Source organism: Oreochromis niloticus, linkage group LG19 (assembly GCF_001858045.2).
Source record: "Oreochromis niloticus isolate F11D_XX linkage group LG19, O_niloticus_UMD_NMBU, whole genome shotgun sequence".
Classification (NCBI taxonomy): domain Eukaryota; kingdom Metazoa; phylum Chordata; class Actinopteri; order Cichliformes; family Cichlidae; genus Oreochromis; species Oreochromis niloticus.
Window position 1 is genome coordinate 5,543,411 of NC_031983.2, and position 19,475 is coordinate 5,562,885.

General features: G+C 38.0%; 2 protein-coding genes across 2 annotated transcripts in view; one reads left to right on the forward strand and one right to left on the reverse strand.

The window, feature by feature from the left end:
- The window catches only part of kcnh5b (potassium voltage-gated channel, subfamily H (eag-related), member 5b), a 199,710-nt gene extending 184,357 nt beyond the window's left edge, over positions 1 to 15,353 (forward strand). The window contains exon 13 of the mRNA XM_025901103.1: positions 15,232 to 15,353. Coding sequence (XP_025756888.1) covers positions 15,232 to 15,288 — 57 coding nt within the window. The 3' untranslated portion in view covers positions 15,289 to 15,353. The remainder of the gene's footprint in view (positions 1 to 15,231) is intronic.
- gphb5 (glycoprotein hormone subunit beta 5) lies at positions 11,887 to 19,163 on the reverse strand. Its single transcript, XM_005455925.4, has 3 exons — positions 16,485 to 19,163; positions 15,248 to 15,446; positions 11,887 to 12,801 (listed from the first exon to the last, which is right to left on the reverse strand). Exons 1-3 carry the CDS (start codon positions 16,700 to 16,702, stop codon positions 12,610 to 12,612), a joined length of 609 nt encoding a protein of 202 aa, XP_005455982.1. The 5' UTR covers positions 16,703 to 19,163; the 3' UTR covers positions 11,887 to 12,609.
- Between the last annotated feature and the right edge of the window lie 312 nt (positions 19,164 to 19,475).

The following is a 19,475-nucleotide window of genomic DNA, read 5'->3' on the forward strand; positions in this document are numbered from 1 at the left end:
TGTCCCACCTCTTCCCGGTGGGACAGGCCCAGAACACCTCACCCAGGGCGCATCCTTGTCAGGTGCCCTACCCACCTTGAATACATGTACAGTGTTCCTGAATAAGTATATTTTTTTGGCAAACAAAATAAAGTTTTAATCAAAAACTTTTTCCCTTGAGATTTATTACAAAGCATTGAAATGACTTTTACTAAACAATGAAACAAATGCTACACATGTACTATACCCACATAAATAAATAAAAAATAGCACTACTCAAAATTACATCAAGTATATTAAAATGGGTTTCAATGGGGCAAATAACAAAAGCCTGCACTTAGACTTGTTTTTAAAGTAAGTTTAAAGAGTACAAAGAAATCTAAATAAAATTGTATAGAAAATACAACACTGCCCAGAGAGTGAACTGCCTTGACGGAGGTTTGCACCCTCAGAGTGCTTCTTGTTTACACCTGTGACAGTGATAAAAACACCTGAGTCTTCCAATACTATGTATGTTAGCTGAAATGGCTCTTTGAATGGACGCTTCAGTATTAAAGCACAAATCAGTTTCCTGATTCCAATCACTTCCTGTAGTTCAGTTCAAAGTTTCCTGCTCACTGACCGTAGACTTGATATGCTTTTTTCCTCAGCTCAGATTTTTGAACTGCTGTTTCAAAGTATTTCAGTATGAACAACAGAACAGAAAGTGAACGCATTGTTCATTCGGCTTAATGGACATTGATGATTCTGACTCACTGTGTTCACTGTTGTTTCTTCAAGCTGTTACTTTCATTTCAGCACAAACGTCTGCTGACCGATAACACTGCTCATAGACTTAACAACCCAGCAGCACCTTGTTTATGACTAAGCTGTCAGCTTATGATTGTTGCTGTAGCATTCACTGTCTTTTAATAGTCTATCAATGAGGAAGTCACGTACTGTGAATCACCACTGAGATGGAAATTTCGCTCTCAGTTGCCAGATAGGAGCTCTGTTGCTTATTGGCAGTAACCATAATGATTCACTATAGTTCACTTTGAAAAGTTATTGGTAGAATTATTCATTCATGTGGAGAACACCTGTAACACTTGGCATGCTACTTCCACATGTCAGTCGAACTGTTGGCAGTATTATATGTGCATCACTTGCGTGCAAATAAACAAAGCATGCAGTGAGGATACTGGAAACAAGTATCCTGGCTCCTGGTTCCTTTAACAAACACAGAAAAGAAGCGTACTTCTGGCAACACAGTGCAAATATCCATTGGCTTTCCTGCGTAAGCTCTAAACTGTGATGGGCCCTATCAAAACATATAGCACAACTAGAGGTCAAAAACTGTCATCCTGAAGCTATGATTGAACAGTTACTGCTCAAGGGAGCGGTTTAGCAAATGACTGGATTTATAGATGTTTTGTTCGCTAAAGATCTGCAGTTATGTAGGAACAGATCTTATTAGATCGTTTTCTCTGTTCCTTCTTTGTAGATACTAAAATAACACAGATAACTTTAAATCTCACCCAGAACTCTACTTATCAACTTGGAAGTGTTACCCTGAGAAAACACCAGCTGCTCACACCCTCTTAAGACAACGCTGGTGATTCCAACAGATGCATCCCAGAAGTGGTTCTATAATTAAAACAACACAAACAAAATAACAAACAAATAAAAAACAAAACCAAAAATGAATCCACATAATGCTACACAAAGAAGAAAAGGAAGGTCAGACACACTCCACACTAAACATTCTCCTGGGTCTCATTTAAAGCCACGCAAAGGATATTTTATGTGCCATCAAAAGACATGCACCTAAATTATTCCTGAGGTTTGACTACAACTTCACCTGAAGTTTTTCCACGTTATGAAGAAATGGTGCTGTAGAGATCCAGAACCTTACGTTTTCTGGTCTATGCTATAAAAAATAAAGAGAAAAGGTCTTTTTTCCTGTAAAAACAAAACAAAAACACCCTTGAAATTATTTGTGAATTTAGAAAATGTCTTATTTTGTACACCAACCAATAAATACATAAATGAATTGATGGTAAATATATGTAAAAATAAACCTTGTGCTGTCCTTGTCAGTACAAAGACTGTAAAAAAAAGATGAAAATACAGTTAAACATACAAACTTTATGCTGTCACTGGTGGAAATTTCCACATTTTCCAAAGTCAGCGAAGGTTGAAGGTTCAGCATGAGAGAACAACTTTTTGTGACCTCCGTTTACTTGTGACTTGCTGAAATTTGGATCTGAAGGATAATTCATGCAGATGCTACTTGCATGGAGGAGACGAGGTTAAACTTATTCACTTATTTTTGAACTTTAACAATGAAATTTTCTCCACAAGTTCCAATTCCTATTATACTAGCTGCTCCGCCAGACGTCAGATACAGAATTTGGTAACTTTGAGTCTCTTCATCGTGTCCCACAGCTTAACCTTTTTAAGCATTCCCTGATCTCCCTCTTCTCAAACTCCAACTTGTCCTCCCTCAATTGCATTTTTTTCTATTTCTTTCTACCTGAGATAATCTAAGTGTAATGTGAAATAATCTCAAGTCCCAGTTTAACGCCACAAAATCTCATTAAGGTGCTCAAAAACATCAGAGGTGTGCAGAGACTTTGAATGTTGAAGCCGCTGCTGTGATTTTGGATACTTCAGCAGGAAAAAAATTTATTGTTGTTGTTGTTTTTAAACATCTTTAAATGTATTTTTTTCTGCCTCCCTTTCCATCTAATAATGCGTCCAGCTAATCCGATCAGACATTTTTCTGTCATGGACCATTATGGGGTGATAGGCTCTGAATCTCCACAGCCAATTACCTGCAGGCATCAGAATTATCACGGTTAGTTTCCCGTGGATGGTGAGCAATGACGGTGAGCCAGAGGAAACACAGAGGAGAAATTAGCCTGTCAAGGCTGTGCCGCAGCCCCAGTAGGCCCACCTGCAGCTCTGCCTGGACACAGAAGCCTCTACTGACTCCAAAAGTTAGAGCTGAGCCCCGTTTTGGTGCCAAGATTGAGCACATGCTTATCCCCATTAGTGTCTCCTCACTGCTCCTGAAAATAGAGAAGAGGAGACACACTCTTTTACCCAAACTGACACCCATCAGCTCCGGATGTGCCAGTGGAATCTCTTGGAAAACATTTTTAATTGCTGCTGGTGGGAAGTAGATGTGCGAAAGGCTGTCTCTCAGTTTACAGACGACGAGTTACAGCAGTTTGAAGTAGAGGTGCTTTTAAAACTCATTTACTCCAGAATTGTTTCTTTTTTAGTGTCAGTCATAAAGTGTTGGTGTTTTGGTGCCTCTCTCTGTGTGGATCAACAACTTTTGAGGTAGTTAAATTCAGTATTTTTAAAGGCATTCTCAATGCCAAAACAACGTTATCTTTAAATTCACAGGATATGGTAAGTTTTTGGTGCAGAAACATTATCTTTTTGTGTTTAATGTGGAGAATTTCATCTGAGGAGAGGGAATTGCATTTTTAACTCAGTGTATTCCTAGTGCCAGTCCCAAACCTGGATAAATGGGATGGGTTGTGTCAGGAAGGCCATGCAGATCATAAAGGATGAAATTTGTTCAGGTGACATTCTTTAACTGGAACCACAATCCTGGAGAGTGAGATGAAGCCTGACAAATAGAGAAGAAGCGTAATGGTATCGACTGATGTCCAGAGCTGTAGTGGGATAGAGTGAGATGGAGCAAGAAGATCCACTGTGGCGATCCTTAAAGTGAGCGGCTGAAAAAACATAAATGAGAAGAAGAAAAGGATGAAGAAGAAAGTATGTTCAGGTTTTTAGTTGTTGTTCTTTCAACAGCTGCATGAAGAGGGCACATTTAAAATGAGTCATAACCTGTGTGTGAATTCATTTCAAACTGTTATTGTTCTCTGACTCATTCAATATCAGTGAATCATGCAGTGAGAGTTTTACACTTGTTGAACTTATTAAAATATTAAAAATGTTGAATGAGATATTATAATTTAGTTGGTGGTGGCAGCAGTTGTAGTAGGGGTTCATTAACATTTAAATCCCAATGATTGAAGTTTAATTTTACCAGCTTGGTGTCTGCTACTGCAGGAAATCACTAAACAGAGAAAGGTGAAGCATTCTGGTTTTTACAAAGCATGTCATTTTTCATATTAATTCTTGACACTGGAACAATCAGTTCAACAAATAGAAACTAAAAACATTAACTCATGGTTCACTCAAGAACTTTGGCCCAGATATTACAGTCCATCATCTGCAAATAACAAAATGATTATTATCTGTCTCTTTTGTTGTAAGTAGCCAGCTGATGTGTCTTCCTCTTTGGATTTGGGGGGCTAACCCATCATGGCCCCCATGATGATGCCTCTAAAAACCTTCTCAAGTAAGAGAAAATCCCGAAGGGAAGGTGACACGTCACGTGGTTACTTGCACAAAAAGTAACGAATATTAACTATGATATTTTAGTACAATCGGAATAAATTACACAACATCCACATAAAACCTTGGAATTAAAATTCATCCACCAGTGCTTTTCTACTCTATTTGAGAACTCAAAGCAACTTATACAACATGCCTCATTCCCCCATTCACACCACCACTTTGTTTTTTATACAAGTGCTTTCTATCTAACATCCACACACAATCATACTCTGATGAGAGCAACTTGTTCATTGCTGCAGGCAGAAAACTTTCACATTAAAAATGAAAATAGAAGTCAATATGATCATGTTGTTCCCCTTCATCTAAACCAGGTCAAACACTCAGTCTTTTAAGGAGGAAATTCTAATTATGTAAGAGGAGCACATGAGAGGCAGAAAGTGCCCCTCCTTATCCAAGCCTTCCACAAGACTGCACGGTCCCAATCATATAAATCAAAAAGTGCATGAGGCAGACTATCAAAACTGCTGTAAAACATAAAGACTTTTAATCATCAGAGGTTTATGTCTCAGCTCATTTGATCAAAAGTCTGTCATCTAGAGACAAACACAGCTTTGATACCAAACAGATGCCCATAAGCATCATGAGAATGAAACACTTTAATCCAGACTGGAGACAGCAGTCACGTTTTAGTTGCTGTCAATATCAGTGAAAATACCACAGAATAAGTCAGGCTTAATACTGTAACATACAGTATTGAACCCTTTATGAGAAATTAGAAGATTGGACTGTTAATTTCACAAAGGTCTCCCCAGAGCCTACTTCATTAGATTCAAAATTGAATCTGGTCTCAGCTACTTCAAAGGACTGGCGCAACCATAAAAGATCAATTGACTATAGAGAAAAATAATCTATGTTGTTTGAGTCTGTAAATTAAATTCTCATATTTTGACTTTGACCTGATATCCTGACAGCTTGTTATTTCCACAAGTATGCAACAATACCTTGATCATTAGTGGATACATGTAAATGAAGACAGGCTATAATTCTTTAGCTACAGCTATAGAGAAGTAGCTATTAGCACAACTTGGGCTTCATTTACTCCTCGGCATTGAGCTGACTGCCTCCATGTCACACCACAATAATTTATGGCAACACAAAATACAGACAACAACCACTACCAAAATGAAACAGGAATTGAGACACAACTATATTACAAGAGAAACAAGGACCAAAACTCACAAAAAAATGGAGCCAAAAATTAATATTTTTGGAGAACTTTAAACACTCAGGCATGCAAACCTACGTAGAGCCCAAACCTGTATATAAGCCTTATAATGGCCAATAACCCAAACTGTCTTTGATTTTTTGGGTTATTATTAAGAAGAAGACACAAAATCTGTGACACTGTGACTGTAGATTAAGGTTTTTGTGCTTAAAATGTTAGGTGTTTTTCACAAAATGTGTTAATTTTAATTATAGTTTAACTATATGTTTCACGGCTGCTATTCCTGAAGTTTTTCTTTCAAGACGACATCGCTAACAAGCAGACCGAAGTCTCTATGATGTGTCCGAATATGTATGTTGGTGAAAGAAAGATAAGGGATGTGTGTGTGTGTGTGTGTGTGTGTGTGTGTACTTTACTGTAGTTTATGGTCTGTATGTGTTCTGGCTCTACATGTAAGGACTTCTGTCTGATTTCAGAATGTTACATCATCAAGAAAGAGTGGAAGCAAAGCAGACTGGAGGGATGTCCAACATCTAAGGCTTATCACCCCACTGAGCCATCATCACCACAATCACACTGTGACTGTACTCCACAGGCTCTGCTGAAACATAACTTATGCATGAACAGTGTCCGGTAACAGGTTCTTTCCTTATTTCATTCTGAAGCATCTTCTGCTTTTGCCATGAATTACAATCTGACAACAACACTTCATAAAACTCTTTGTTATTGTAATATGTTTGCTTTTGTTAAAGAAAACAAGTTATAACATGGTAGTCACAAACTTATTCTGCTGCTAGTAAAACATATTTTGTAAGTGTGGAGAGACGCACGTGAAACCTTCAGTGTTATGCTAGGCTAATCTTTCCCTGCATTTATTGCTGCAGGAAATATAACTGCTAGCATGAAAGTAAACAAATTAAGGCTCAACAAATGAAAGAAAACACACTTTGAACAAGAGTGGTGGGTCTTTGTTGAGTAACACTTAAGATTAATGTATACTATACTATATATACTATATATAGATACATGCATGGTTAATTGAGTATCAAATACCACAATACAAAGCACAACAGATGACTGTAATAACAATGTGAAATAATTAGTTACATTTCTAAATTTGTAACTCAGTTTACTGCTCCCTTTTTTTAGTGAAGCAGTTAATGAATAAACAAGACTTTAATGAAAGTAAAACTTCATAGCGCACCTTTAGCACTGAACGCTATCAATCTTTATTTTTTGCAAAGAAGATAAAATAAGCTTTTCATCATATTTTAAGCCTTCAGCGAGCTCAGAGACTGAGCAGCCAGCAGCTTATTACCATGGTTAAATTACAGTTGTTGAGCACAGACTTAAACTACTGGGATTTAATTTATACAACTAATTAAACTAAATCTATGAACTGTCCACATGGTTATATAATAGGCCTGTTTCCAATGGAACGTCCATGGCTACATGTTGTGATTTATATACTATAATTATGCATCTATAGTTATTTTTTTTGCTATCTCATGCACATATTGTTCCAACAGAGGTGTTGATATATACAGTCTGTGCAGACGATTATCAACGTTTGCACCTCTGTGTGAATATGTGCTGATTTCTGACTGAATGGGATTATGCAATGCCTAGCCCAGTGGTATAGCGGCAGTGGCGTTACCTTCCATTGTTGTAATGTTTTATTTTTATCTCTTACTGAGGAGGCGGACGTGCTGTGACCCCCACCACAACCCCTCATAGTGATATTATACCACAGTGGTATTTAAAGCTGAAAGCCTGACAGATTGCCAACTGGATACAATCTCCTTTAATATAAAAAGTGGGATGGTGATATGAAAAAAAAATACAGTGTAATCACTGTATCACAAAGTAATCACTGTGTATATTTAAAACTATGTCTGTTTCTGAGTGATTCAATTTCTGTATTGCTATTTTATTTTCTTTGTCAGATAAGGGGCTATTTTTATTACTGCATTGAAACTTTCTCTTCAAAGATTTGTTATATTATAGTTTATTTTACTTTAGCTCAAATAGTTTTCTTTGCTCTTTAGTGAACTTACAAGTTTAAAAATTATATGATTATGGCCTATAGCTTATCAGTAATCCACAATTTTAACTTATTTCAATATTTCATTTGAGATGTGAGTAAATAACACTTAAAACAGTATTAACTGTATCCTGTATATTTCAAAGAGAAAAGCAATACTGGGCTGTTGCTTTATGGTCCAAAGTCAGATGCAAGTAAATTTTCCATTTACTTTTATTAAGTTAATAAAAAGTCTAGATGAAGAGTAGAAAGGCACCCAAGGTGTTTGAAGTCCAGTGTGAGGCTTCTACAATATATGATGACTTCAGGCACGATGTGATCTGCTCGCGTTGGCTTGTCCACGATGTTCTATCAAGTCCAGAGTCAATGCAGACGTCTACCAGGAGAAGTTAGAGCACTTCATGTTTTCACAACCTTTATGGAGATGCTGATTTCCTTTTCCAGGCGGACTTTTCCATGGATCCTAGTACAAAATGGCTGCTGTACATCTTATTACTGTGCATGACCAAAAGCCAATGCTGAATCAGTGGGATCTTATCAAAAGGAAGTTGAGAAACACCCGATATTATAATTCAGACAGTCTGAAGGCTGCAGCTCAGCAGTGACACAAGCTGATCCCTGCCACACCACACTGATACAGTTATTCACTCATAAAGGACCCACGAGTACCAACTATATAATTTATCATCCAAATTACAAAAAAAACCAAGTCAAAAACAAAACACTACTTGCAATATTTCACTTTGTATTGTGTGTAATGAATATTGAACATATGAAGGTTTAACTCTTAGAATTAAACTATGACAAAAATATGGTAAATAACAACCGACACCCACGACAGACTCCACACTCGCAATTTATAATGAACTTTTATTGTATAAGTGGTTAAGGAAATGGATGGATTCTTAAAATAGAGATATAAACGTGCTCTCTCTTGAGAACCAAATAAGTCGTTGCTGTCTTCAGTTGTTGTTTCTTTGCCAGCAAAAAGAAAGTCATAACACCTCTGTCTTATTAGATGTCATTGGTAATAAAGGCTGTAACAATCTCAGTGAGAGTATGCCTCAAAAGAAATTTTATCCAACAAAGATACTCTTCCTAAGATCTATCCATCACATTCACAGGGATCCTCAATCTTCATGTCCCTGCAGGAACTGCTATATAATTCATAACCCCAGCAGCTACCTGTCAGACTGTTACTACTAAGGCAATGGAGAAGCTGCCCTTAAGGCCTGACTGCCAAACCTACTCAGCTGCCCTTAATTTCAAACTGCTGTTTATTAGTGAGACGCACTGCTCTTATTCTAGACAGCTACATTTAAATAGCCTGGCAGGAAGCTTATTTCCGATTGGCCTGAAAGTTGTCAATTAGGGATCACAGCTGCCAGGGTGACACAGAAGTCTGACAGTGTTAATAATTGATATTTCAAATGCCTTTGAGTACTAATTCAGTGTGTGTAAGGGGGTTTAATTTTATTATATTATGCAAAAACTGTTTTTTTGATCATAGAGCACAACAAAAATAGATTCTTTTTAAAGTGTGCTGTTTTGAGAATTGTCTGCAGTCCGCTCACTAGTTTGATCATCATTTCATTTCACGCTATTCATTTTCTTTGAATGGCTGAAAACATCTAAGAGCGATTCAAGCGATATAGACTTCTAGAACCAAGTTATTTAGTTTGCTTTTTCCATAATTTTTCCTAAATAGATGTATATTTTCTGCTAGATTACATTTCTAACAAGTGACTTCTCTCAAGAGAGAAAATACACTGACTCTTACTGGTGCAATACACATTACTGAAAAATGAATATAACATAAAAGATGCCCCAAATGCTTATGCTAGTTTGTTCCTGCACTTTCTTGCTACTGGGTGTAATTTTTTATGAATTAGCAAAGAGTCATGCAGCCAGAGAAACACCCAGCTACCGTCTGCATGGTAGCTAGCCAGTCATCCTTCACTCTCCACTCCCCTGGCTGCTCTGCATTCACATTGTATGTAACATTTTGGGCATTTGCACCCCAAATTTTACTCTACTGCTCTTATTCAAGTTTCTTAGTAATCACAAGCAGAAATGAATGTGTCATCTCCCCTGAGTCTCTCTTGTTATCACACACATTACACTACACTTCAATATGATGTTGAAAAGATGCGGTCTTGCAGAGCACAAAAGAGTTTGGGATCCTATTTACTTTGTGACATGTTTTGGGGGGCTTGTTTTGGTGCACGGTGACACACAGCCCTCTGACTTGCACAGGAGGCAGGTGACACAGAGGAAGTGTATTAGTTGCTTGCTACAGGCAAAATTAGTGGACAGACCTTATGAAAACTATATACTGACTGCACAGGCATGGAAAACAGTGACACCGTAGCTTTAGGGGTGAGACGTGCTCAGGTGGTGCACATCACCTTACAGTAGTGTGAGTGTACCCTCTGTCCTGCTCTGTAGGTGCAGTCTGAGCAAAAATTATACTGTAATGTCAAACATGACAACAAACAACAACAACAAAAATGAATTTATCTGCTGTTAATGGAAAAGGATTCAGTCATGTTTACCATTTTAAAAGGTCTGCCTTTGGTGTTCCCTCACAGCTATATAGTCCTCCCACCAAGAGATGCTGCAGGCCCCCCACCACCTCCTGCCTGCAGCCAGAGTAGGAAGTGCTAATGTCAGAAATGATTAGGACAGCGGGAGTCGTTACAGTGACTCTCCTGTCAGGGCTGTTGAAGATAACAGAGGTCTCAGGAGAGTCAGCAGCACAGACAGCTACCCTCTCTAGTGTCTCCTTTTAACCTCTCCATTTAATGTACACCCTTAAAAGCCTCTTCAGCACTCACTCAAACTGCTTTTGTTTATAGATTTTCTTCGTTTTATGAATGGCGCTATAGAGCTCTGCTATGGGCTCGTAGAAACAGCATTTTCTCAGAGCGCCAGGATGCAAAGAATGTTGTATGTGTTGCATAATATTATCTGCTGCACATTGCACACTAATTCAATTAATTTTAAGCCTATCCCAACTGTGATAAGACGAGAGCACGGCACACCCTGTCACAGTCTGTCACAGGGCAAGCATGTTGGGAAATAAGCTATTATTATTATCATTATTATTATTATTATCATTATTATCATTATTATTATTATTATTGTGGTAGTAGTATAGTAATTGCAAGAGCTTCAAAAAGTGAAGTAGACACGACAGTCATCTATCAAGGTGTGGTTATTTCCACATACAGGGCAATGCTCTCAACTGACTACCTAAGTTTGCCCATTTGTGATTTTAAGGCTGTAAAAAGAGACAAAAATCAATCATGGTCAAGGATTTTCAGTGACGCTAACCTCAGCTAAGAAAGGCCATTTGTTAGTTTTTCTTGGTTGTCTTTTAAGGTTTCTAATATGTGTAAGAAAAGACCAGTGTAGCTTCTAACAACTAAGCACAATCAATAGAAAGCAAAGATTATCTTTGCACTAAGTGACACAGTGTCAGTTACAATAACAGGTGACTCGATGGCTGAAGGTCACAGGTTTTATTCTTCTAACAAGACTCCTCAGTCTCTTTGACTAACAGAAAGAGTGTAATATATATTAATGCAGTAATGAATATAAAATTAAATATAAAATTTTAATGATAATGAATATTTTAAATAACTAACCTTTGTAATAAGCCACTTCACCTTTTGAGGGTTTGTTTGGGCAAAGGTGACCCCCACCCCCACCACTAACCCCATCATTTAAAAAAAATGGCTGGAACATTGTGTAATTCTAAAAAGAACCACATGAAGGTTTCATCATTACATCTTCCCTGTGTAACATTATTAAAACATCTATGTACTCAGAGGACAACACTGAAAACCAATGCTGAGTATCTAAGTCTTGCCCCTGAGGCAGCGCTACATCTGAAGTGGAACACCCAGAAACATGGTTTCTAGCATCAGTTTCAAAGTAAGAATACATTTTCTTAAAAAACAAACAAATTCTTTCAGTTTCAACATTGTTTTCAGCAAGTTTTTGTATTTTTATATACATCTTACACTATTTTAGCATTTTTGAAAATGCTTAGTGTTTTCATTTTTTATGAAAACCGTGTTTGTTTGTAAAGTTTTTGTGAGACAGACCAAAGAATGTTATATTGAAAAAAGTCTCTTATGAGGACGAGAATTTAAAACTGTTTCTAAAATTATAAAATTGGTGTGTTTATTTGCTTTTTATAAAAGTTTAATATTTTTATTTTATTTTATTTTATTTTTGTACAGAATTCTCTGCCCTGATGGTAATGTTTGCATCAAAAGCCAGATTTGCAGCAATTTAAGCACAAAGTTCTACAATCTGAACAAACACAAATGACAAGAAACAGAGGGGGAAAGAAAACGTGCTTTTATTGTGGAAAGAGCGATGGTCAAACTCAGTCCTGCACTCCAAAACACACGAGAGCACTCAGAGATGATTAATACACCCAGTTTTCATGGAAAATCAAATGAATAAGAACACTTAGTAAGCCCTTACCTCTCCAGCAGACCCTTGGCCTAAAAGCTCAGGTCTGTTGATTAAAAGCTAATAAGTGATCACTTCATTATTCATCCATTAAAGACAGATTAAAAAAAATGTTTAATTATGTCAATTACAACATTGTAAGCTTTACAGTAATTGCTTTGCTTATAAGAAAAAATGCCAAGTGAAGTTGGTAACATATTTCAGTAGTGATATATCTCAGTTTTGTTTTTGTTTTTTTTTAGATATATAGTAGCCAAACTAAGAGCATTCTATTTTATATAATAAAAAATAGACATTATAAGTCAGCAAAATGTATGCAGTGAATCCATCTGCTACTAGCTGTAATACTCAACAGATTCAGTTCAAGTCTATGTTTGGTGTGAGAATAAACTGAGTCAGGAGAAAAGCAAATAACATTTCCTGGCGTAGTGACAGGTTCCAGTTAAAGCAGTATTGTGTGTAATTGTTACCAAAAGTGTACATAGAAGTATTTCTGCCTGTTCAGACTTCACACAGAGGTTATGCATTCAGTAGTGCTGGTCAGACAGACTCCACAATCACATCTTAAGGCCACAGGGTAGGTGTACGTTGGATCTACATTGGGCTGACAGTTTGGTAGTTTCACAGTCTCCAGCCGAGTCTCATTGTAAGTACAAACCCGCTGATAGGACTCGATGAACGGAGGCTCCAGGATTGGCTTCTGAAAAGAAAAAGACAACATTTATTTTATTTTAAATGTATTTATCACTTTGTTGTAATAACGTCAGTGTTCGCTGTATGGCAGGTGGGGTTGGAGCCAAACGTGGGGCTCAAAAAAAAGCAGCTTTATTGCTGAGAACCATAACACAAACCAAAATAATGAAGAGAGAAACCTGACTTGGAGACACACAAGTAAGAAAAAGAGACTCAGACAATATATATACACACCAGGTAATTAGGGAGATTGAAAACACCAGGGAACACAGCTGAATGAAATCAGAGTAACAAGACAAGGGGATGCAAAACTAAATGCAACACACACGAGATGAGGGTTTTTCAAAATAAAAGAGGAATTAACAAACACTCAGACGAGACGAGACGTGAACATGACACACTGACACTGAGAAAAATAAACTTACTGGGGAGACAAAAAGGAAACACAAAACATGATAACTAAAGATTATCTAACTTAATGAGGAACACAGACTTGAAACAAAGAGAAACTAACATAATTAAACAAGAAACCATGAACCAGAAGTATAGATAATTAAACTCAGAGGCACTAGGAACATAGAACACAATCTGTATACAGACAGACACACACTGTGCAAACTGTGATTATGGTATTTAACTGCTTGTAAAGTGTACTTGTGTGTCTTGAAAGGTAGGTATAAAAGTCTATTATCATTATCATTATGCATACTATATATATACACACACACACAAAAATACTGGTATATGGCAGCATCCATGTATTCATGTAGGCATTTCTGTTCTCAATCTCAACTGGATAACAAATAATGTTTCCAACTGTCATGGTTGTTACGCTCCCTCTTCCTTCCTTGTGACTAACATATTTGAGTGTTTTGTATGCTAATTAGTGCATGCAAGCCCATGTTCCTGATTAGTGGCTGCATATGTTCCACATCCTGCCTTTCATCCTCACTGCTGGTTCTTGGTCCTGCACTCCACCATGACTGATTGGACCAGTGGGCCAGTGGGCCAATGCCGTCCTTCAATTAACATGCAGACTTAATCAGTGCACCTGTTTTTAAAGGAAAGCCAAACTATCACTGAGTGCTGCTGTGATTTACTGATGTGTCATTCTGGTGAAGGTTATGTGTGACTTTGTACTTTGTTTTTGCAATGAGTGTAACTTAAAGTCTTTGTGGGCCTCATACAAATGCAGTCTAGTTCTTTTCGCTCCATACCTGTGTTGTTGTTGTATTTTAAGACATTGGCAACGTCCACGAATAAGGATGCTGGGCTTTCTTTACAGTTATGTCCTACTTTATCGTTTCATATTAATGATAATTCTTTCAGCTTGCCAAAGAAAGCTGCTCCAGTTAGCTTCTATATTCCAAGCTGTGTTTGATGGGACATTTGTAACACATCATCACGTTACATTAAACACCTTCAGTGTTCCTTGAATACTTTATAAAATGACAAAAGTTTATCTTGATTCTATTTTACAAAGAATGCATAAATTAATGCAAATCTTTTGCAGCTGTTTACGGTTCCGTGACCTGCACGTCACAGATTTAACCCCTGACCTCCTGGTGTCTGTCCTCAGACTCTCCCTAAAGCAATACATCAGCTCCCTCTGCTGTGCCCTGACCTCCCTGTGGGGGAGAACAGAGAAAAAGACGAGGCTCTTCCCTGAGGCGATCCAAAGAGTAGAACAACACAAAGCTCCGCTACGCTGCAATAATAAAGCAGAGAGAATCATGAGCTTCCTAATGCCTCCCGTCACTGAATGCAATGTTCCAGATGAAACTTGAGATTTCACAGCGTCTTTTTTTCATAATAGTATATGGTGACTTGTGAAATCCAATTGTGTCTCTTATGCTCTTGAGGCATTGTGGAGGAAACCTCTGCTGTCACTTCAATCTCTGGATTCCACGCTGCTTCCCATTCCTGCAGAATGTTAACTCAATTTTAGCACTCCAAAAGTCTTCTGTCTTTATTCATTCTTATGCAAGAGTTTCACTTCAGACAGCCACTCATTACTATGTGACAATAATTAGATCTTGGTAGGGTAATGCAAACACTGCATGTATTTTTTTCCCCTGGACATCTAACACAGATATATCTATCTCACCATCTCATCCTCTATGTGTCTGTGTAGCAGCTCAATCCCTGCTTGCACTTGCAGCTGACCTTGGGAGGAAGCGAAAACAGATTTTCTCCAGGGGGGGATCACCCATCTCTCCATCTCTGTATCTACAGTATTCACCTCAAATGTCGGTGCTCTCTCTGTCTTTAACTGCCTAAACCATGTTGTTCATCTTTTTTTTCTTGAAATCTATGCTGATAATTTAATTTTGAGTAAAGTTGTGAAATTTGCTTATATCACCTGGTACTATAATCATATTCTTTCAATCCCCCCTTATCCTCCCTGTGTGTCTCTGTGTGTGTGTGCCTGGTACAGCGGCCCTTCTCCTCACCTCCCAGGTCTCACAGCGCCCCCAGCAGGCATCGGTGGTGATGTGCAGACTCCCACAGCCGGGCTTCCTGGCCAGGAAGGTGAACTCCCGGACTGCGCAGCCAATGAAACGCCGCAGGTTGATGGTTGACACACAACTGATGTTGTCGGACTGTAGAGAGATCCCGAGCAAAAAGCAACACAGAAACACAGCAGGCTTCCTGAGGAAGACAAGGATTTGTGGATGTAAAGAAGGAGGAGTGATTTAAAGAAGGCTTTAAATAGGATTTGTGAGGGCATATTTGATGCAAGCGAGGAGGCTGACTCCCTAAACGCATGAACACATTTCTTTAGAGTGAGAGCATTCTGGCCTCTGCATATCGATGTGAAGCTGTCCCAGCACTTATTTTTTTGGTGTCAGTTATTTGTAAGCTTGTAATAAAATCAATTAAAATGGAAATGGAATGATAGGTGTTTACTGTAAATCTTAAGTACAGTTTGCTGACCACTGTATCTGATTTGTTTTTACATGGCCTTAAATGTATTTCCTATCTTGATAATATTCAGAATAACCATTCCATTCCTCTGTACCTCAACCCGGACACGCTCAGGAGACTCAAAGAGTAAATAAAAGCAGGAAAAGAGCGCTACATGGTGTCTCTGCTGACATTCAGCCTCTAAAATGTAATAAAACCCTGAACTTTTCAGTCAAGTCATTTTCTTTAGCATTTGACTTTAAATGAGTTTATTCTCAGTGTGCTTTGGCTGAGATGATACCTCTTTAGTTATCACTTTGTAGTATTAGGGGGGTTTCTTTTGCAAATATTTTAGAAATGAAGCCCATAACAGCTGTATTGTAGAGTGTGTCATTCATTACCTGAATACACAGCTAAGGACAGTGTCAGGCAACGGTCAGGTCTCTGTTTTTTTATTAAATCACCTGGATTCCTCTCTAATAGAAGTATGGTCAAGTACTGGTCAAGAAATTACTGGGATTTTATCCTTAAAAAAATATAATTTTCTCAGTTTTGATAATTTTGTAATTCCTCTCATTTGATAAATTGTCTGCCAAAAGCACACAACATGTTAAAAACTACAGACTTAGACAAATTAAGTTATTTGTAGAAACATTTATTAATTTCTGGACTTGTCACCAATAAACTGTTGAATTACAAATCTGTAAATCTCTGACATTCCTGGTAGTTAAGAGCTACAATCCTGAAAGTTAAAACTCAAAAAATAATCCTGCTTGCACTCACCACTGTGGCTGTCTCCTTTGAAGGGTCATCTCAGCTGTAAATCGCAGTTGCAGTCTGGTTTCAAGCAGACGTTGAAGCATCTGTTTTGGTTTTTTGCTGTTTAATGAGCAGCCACTCTTACTTTTTAATACTTGGATGTGAAATGATTTTTTGGCTGGACTGAATGAATAAGATGAACCACAGTACTTGTCACTGTTGGTTCCTTTGACCTGGACCATCTGCTAATAGATCTGGCAGTGCAAGCCGAGGCTTTATATCGGCCCCTCGTCCTGCCAACCAGCAGCTGAAAACCTCACCTCAGTCTGCCTCTTCTCCTCCTGACTCTGTAAATCCCCCAAAGGCCCTTCTACCTGTCACTGCCCATCGAATTCAGCCACCAGCTTGTTCCCACTCCATTAGCTTGATTAGGGAGGCGTCTGCCCTTTTGTTCATAGTCGTTCACACGGAAAAGGGGGAACAAAACTCAAATGCAGTTCCTACCTGTGTCTACACTTACTCATTCAGGCTCAATTAGCTGGCTCCAGGTACAGACCCTGCTCCTGTTCTTACATGCCGACTGCAATTATTTCACCCATAAGCTCCTCCACAGCTATCCGCCTTACCCTGCTACTGTCTCATTCTCTATTTTTTGTGTCATGTGTTTTTTTTTGTTTCCTCTGTTTTTTTGTCTGATTTTGTTGCTAGTGACTAACTACTAATCACACCACCTCAGATAACAAGCTGACCAAGTCTACAGGCTCTACCACATGGTTCACTCAATTATGATGGAAAGGATACGTTAGCCCTCCCAGGAGTCAGTGACAGGAGGAGGAGAAGAAAGATGTGGAGACATGTAGAAGGGGATGAATTGCCTCATCAAGAAATTACCATCGTCGGGTACCGTTACGAGCGGCATGTGAAGCCATTGGCACAGAACTGTGCTCAAGTAGTTCAGGAAATGAATCTGTAGAAGTCGACTTGAAAGTTAAGGCCAAGCAATTAAAGTTAGATTAGAGAGAATATTGTGGAAGATGAGTCAGGGACAGGTTCACAGACATTCTGTTCTCCTTGCTGTCATGAAGAATTAGCCTTACTGAACAATGTGCAGGATGTAGAATAACAGGATGCATGTAATTGGATAACTTTGGTGGAGGTTAATTGTAATTCAGTACAAAGGGAGTAAAGCCTAGATTTCCACAATCCAGCTTTTATGTAATTATTTTATACTGAAAGTTTCCAGCTTCATTTTCTTGTCATTTAATTACAAGGATGGTCATCTTCTTTATTAATCCGTCTTGACTAAAATAACTGGGAAATAAGCAGAAACCAAATCAAATTCCCAGGCTAGTGTCTTATATAAGGGTGAGTGCAGAGAGACTGAAGCCAGCATGCATGTGAGTGTTTGTGCAAGTGAGAAAAGAAGCTTCTGTAAGTGCACACATGTAGAAAACCGAATGAGATATTATTACAGCCAGTAGTTCAGCCCACGCATGTTGTTCTGCAGCTTTTGATAGTGTCACAGCTATTATTATTATTATGGTAGCATTATTGGGATTTCTTGCCAGAGTTCAACAGTGTCTAATTGTCAAATTTACATGAAAATAAAAATATAATTGCTTTTTGTAAAAATGAGCAGAATAGAGATAAATGAGTAATCCTAAATAAAAAGTAAAATCCTAGTTGTGGTGTATCCCTCAGCTTTGCTTTTGTTTGTGATATCCAATATATGTGTAAGTTTCTAAAAGAAAAATAATAATTTTATTAACATTTCCTGTCCAGTTTACTCAGGGCTTTTAGCACTGCTGGAATATCTAAAGCACCAAACAGATCAACAGACTATCATGGGGAGTTATTTAGGTATGTTATTTATTTCCATGCATTGTTGAGTTATGTAGGTAAACCGAAGGGTAATAAAAGTAGCCCACCCGTGTCCTTAATGCTTTCCCAGTCATCAGTACTCAAATCCATGCAATCAATCAATCAATGTAAACATCTAAATTGATGAATCTGTTGGAGCGTTTTTGAAATACATTGCCACATCTTACTAGTTTGTTTTTTTAAACACTGATTCTTGTACATTAAGACTTTAAAGTATGCAGTCCTGTGGGTTTGGCTGTAGATGTCAGCAGCCCTGGAATAAGATGATGTTGTGCTGACCTCTGGTGCTCACATGTGATATTAATATTTTTCAACGATTTGAGTGCAAATCATTCACTGAGTTATGCCATTTTTACAGTGATATATAATTCCTTGGCAGATGAATCCTTTGAAATTATTTTCTCATTGTATGATTAGTTGAAACTAAATGAAAATATTGTATCCATAAAAAAACTATGACCTGACTGGGGAAAGATGTTGGTATTGCAGTACATCTGTTAAAATATCCCGTTCAGTCTTTTGCAAATATTAGATCAGTGGACCTTAGCTGCATTTCTAGACTGGCGAGCCAGTCTCACTAATCGTTGACCTGTGTGTCAGCTGTCTGGATGAATGCAGAACACTCTAAAACATTTAACTCATATCTGATGATTAAAATAAATCATAATGTGTTTAAATTAGACTCATGAATCACAGAATTTGTACCCAAAAGCAGGGCATGGAAAAAGGCTAGAGTTGAACTCAGAATGCATCTTTAATAAGATTGTTGAAGCAGTCCACAAAACAAAAGACCAGCTCAATCCAGCATAACAGCAAACACATGAGAACAGATTAACAGCCACCAAGACAAAGGACTGAGAGGACGACAGCTCTATATATACACAGAAGGGCAATAACAGGAAGTGGGCACAGCTGGGGAAAACAAGAAGCAAGTGCAGACAATCAAGACAATGAGACAGGAGTGGAAGTAAAACTACACACAAGACATTTAAGACAAGTAACCGCCAAAATAAAACAGGGTGTGAGAAACGCAGGTACATTAATAAACCTAGGTGAGGATTAAACAGAGGAAACAAATTAAGGAATAAAACGGAAAAAAAACAACTAAAGACTTGAAAATACTCAAGGAAACAT

What these genes read in the sequence shown, in the direction of transcription:
- gphb5 (XM_005455925.4), bottom strand. Translation starts at nt 16,702, where the DNA reads ATGGTCCAGGTCAAAGGAACCAACAGTGACAAGTACTGTGGTTCATCT. An exon ending in CAAAGGAGACAGCCACAGTG is followed by an intron (nt 15,447 to 16,484) that starts GTGAGTGCAAGC and finishes TGTCTTCCTCAG; the next exon opens with GAAGCCTGCTGTGTTTCTGT. An exon ending in GGCGCTGTGAGACCTGGGAG is followed by an intron (nt 12,802 to 15,247) that starts GTGAGGAGAAGG and finishes TTTTCTTTTCAG; the next exon opens with AAGCCAATCCTGGAGCCTCC.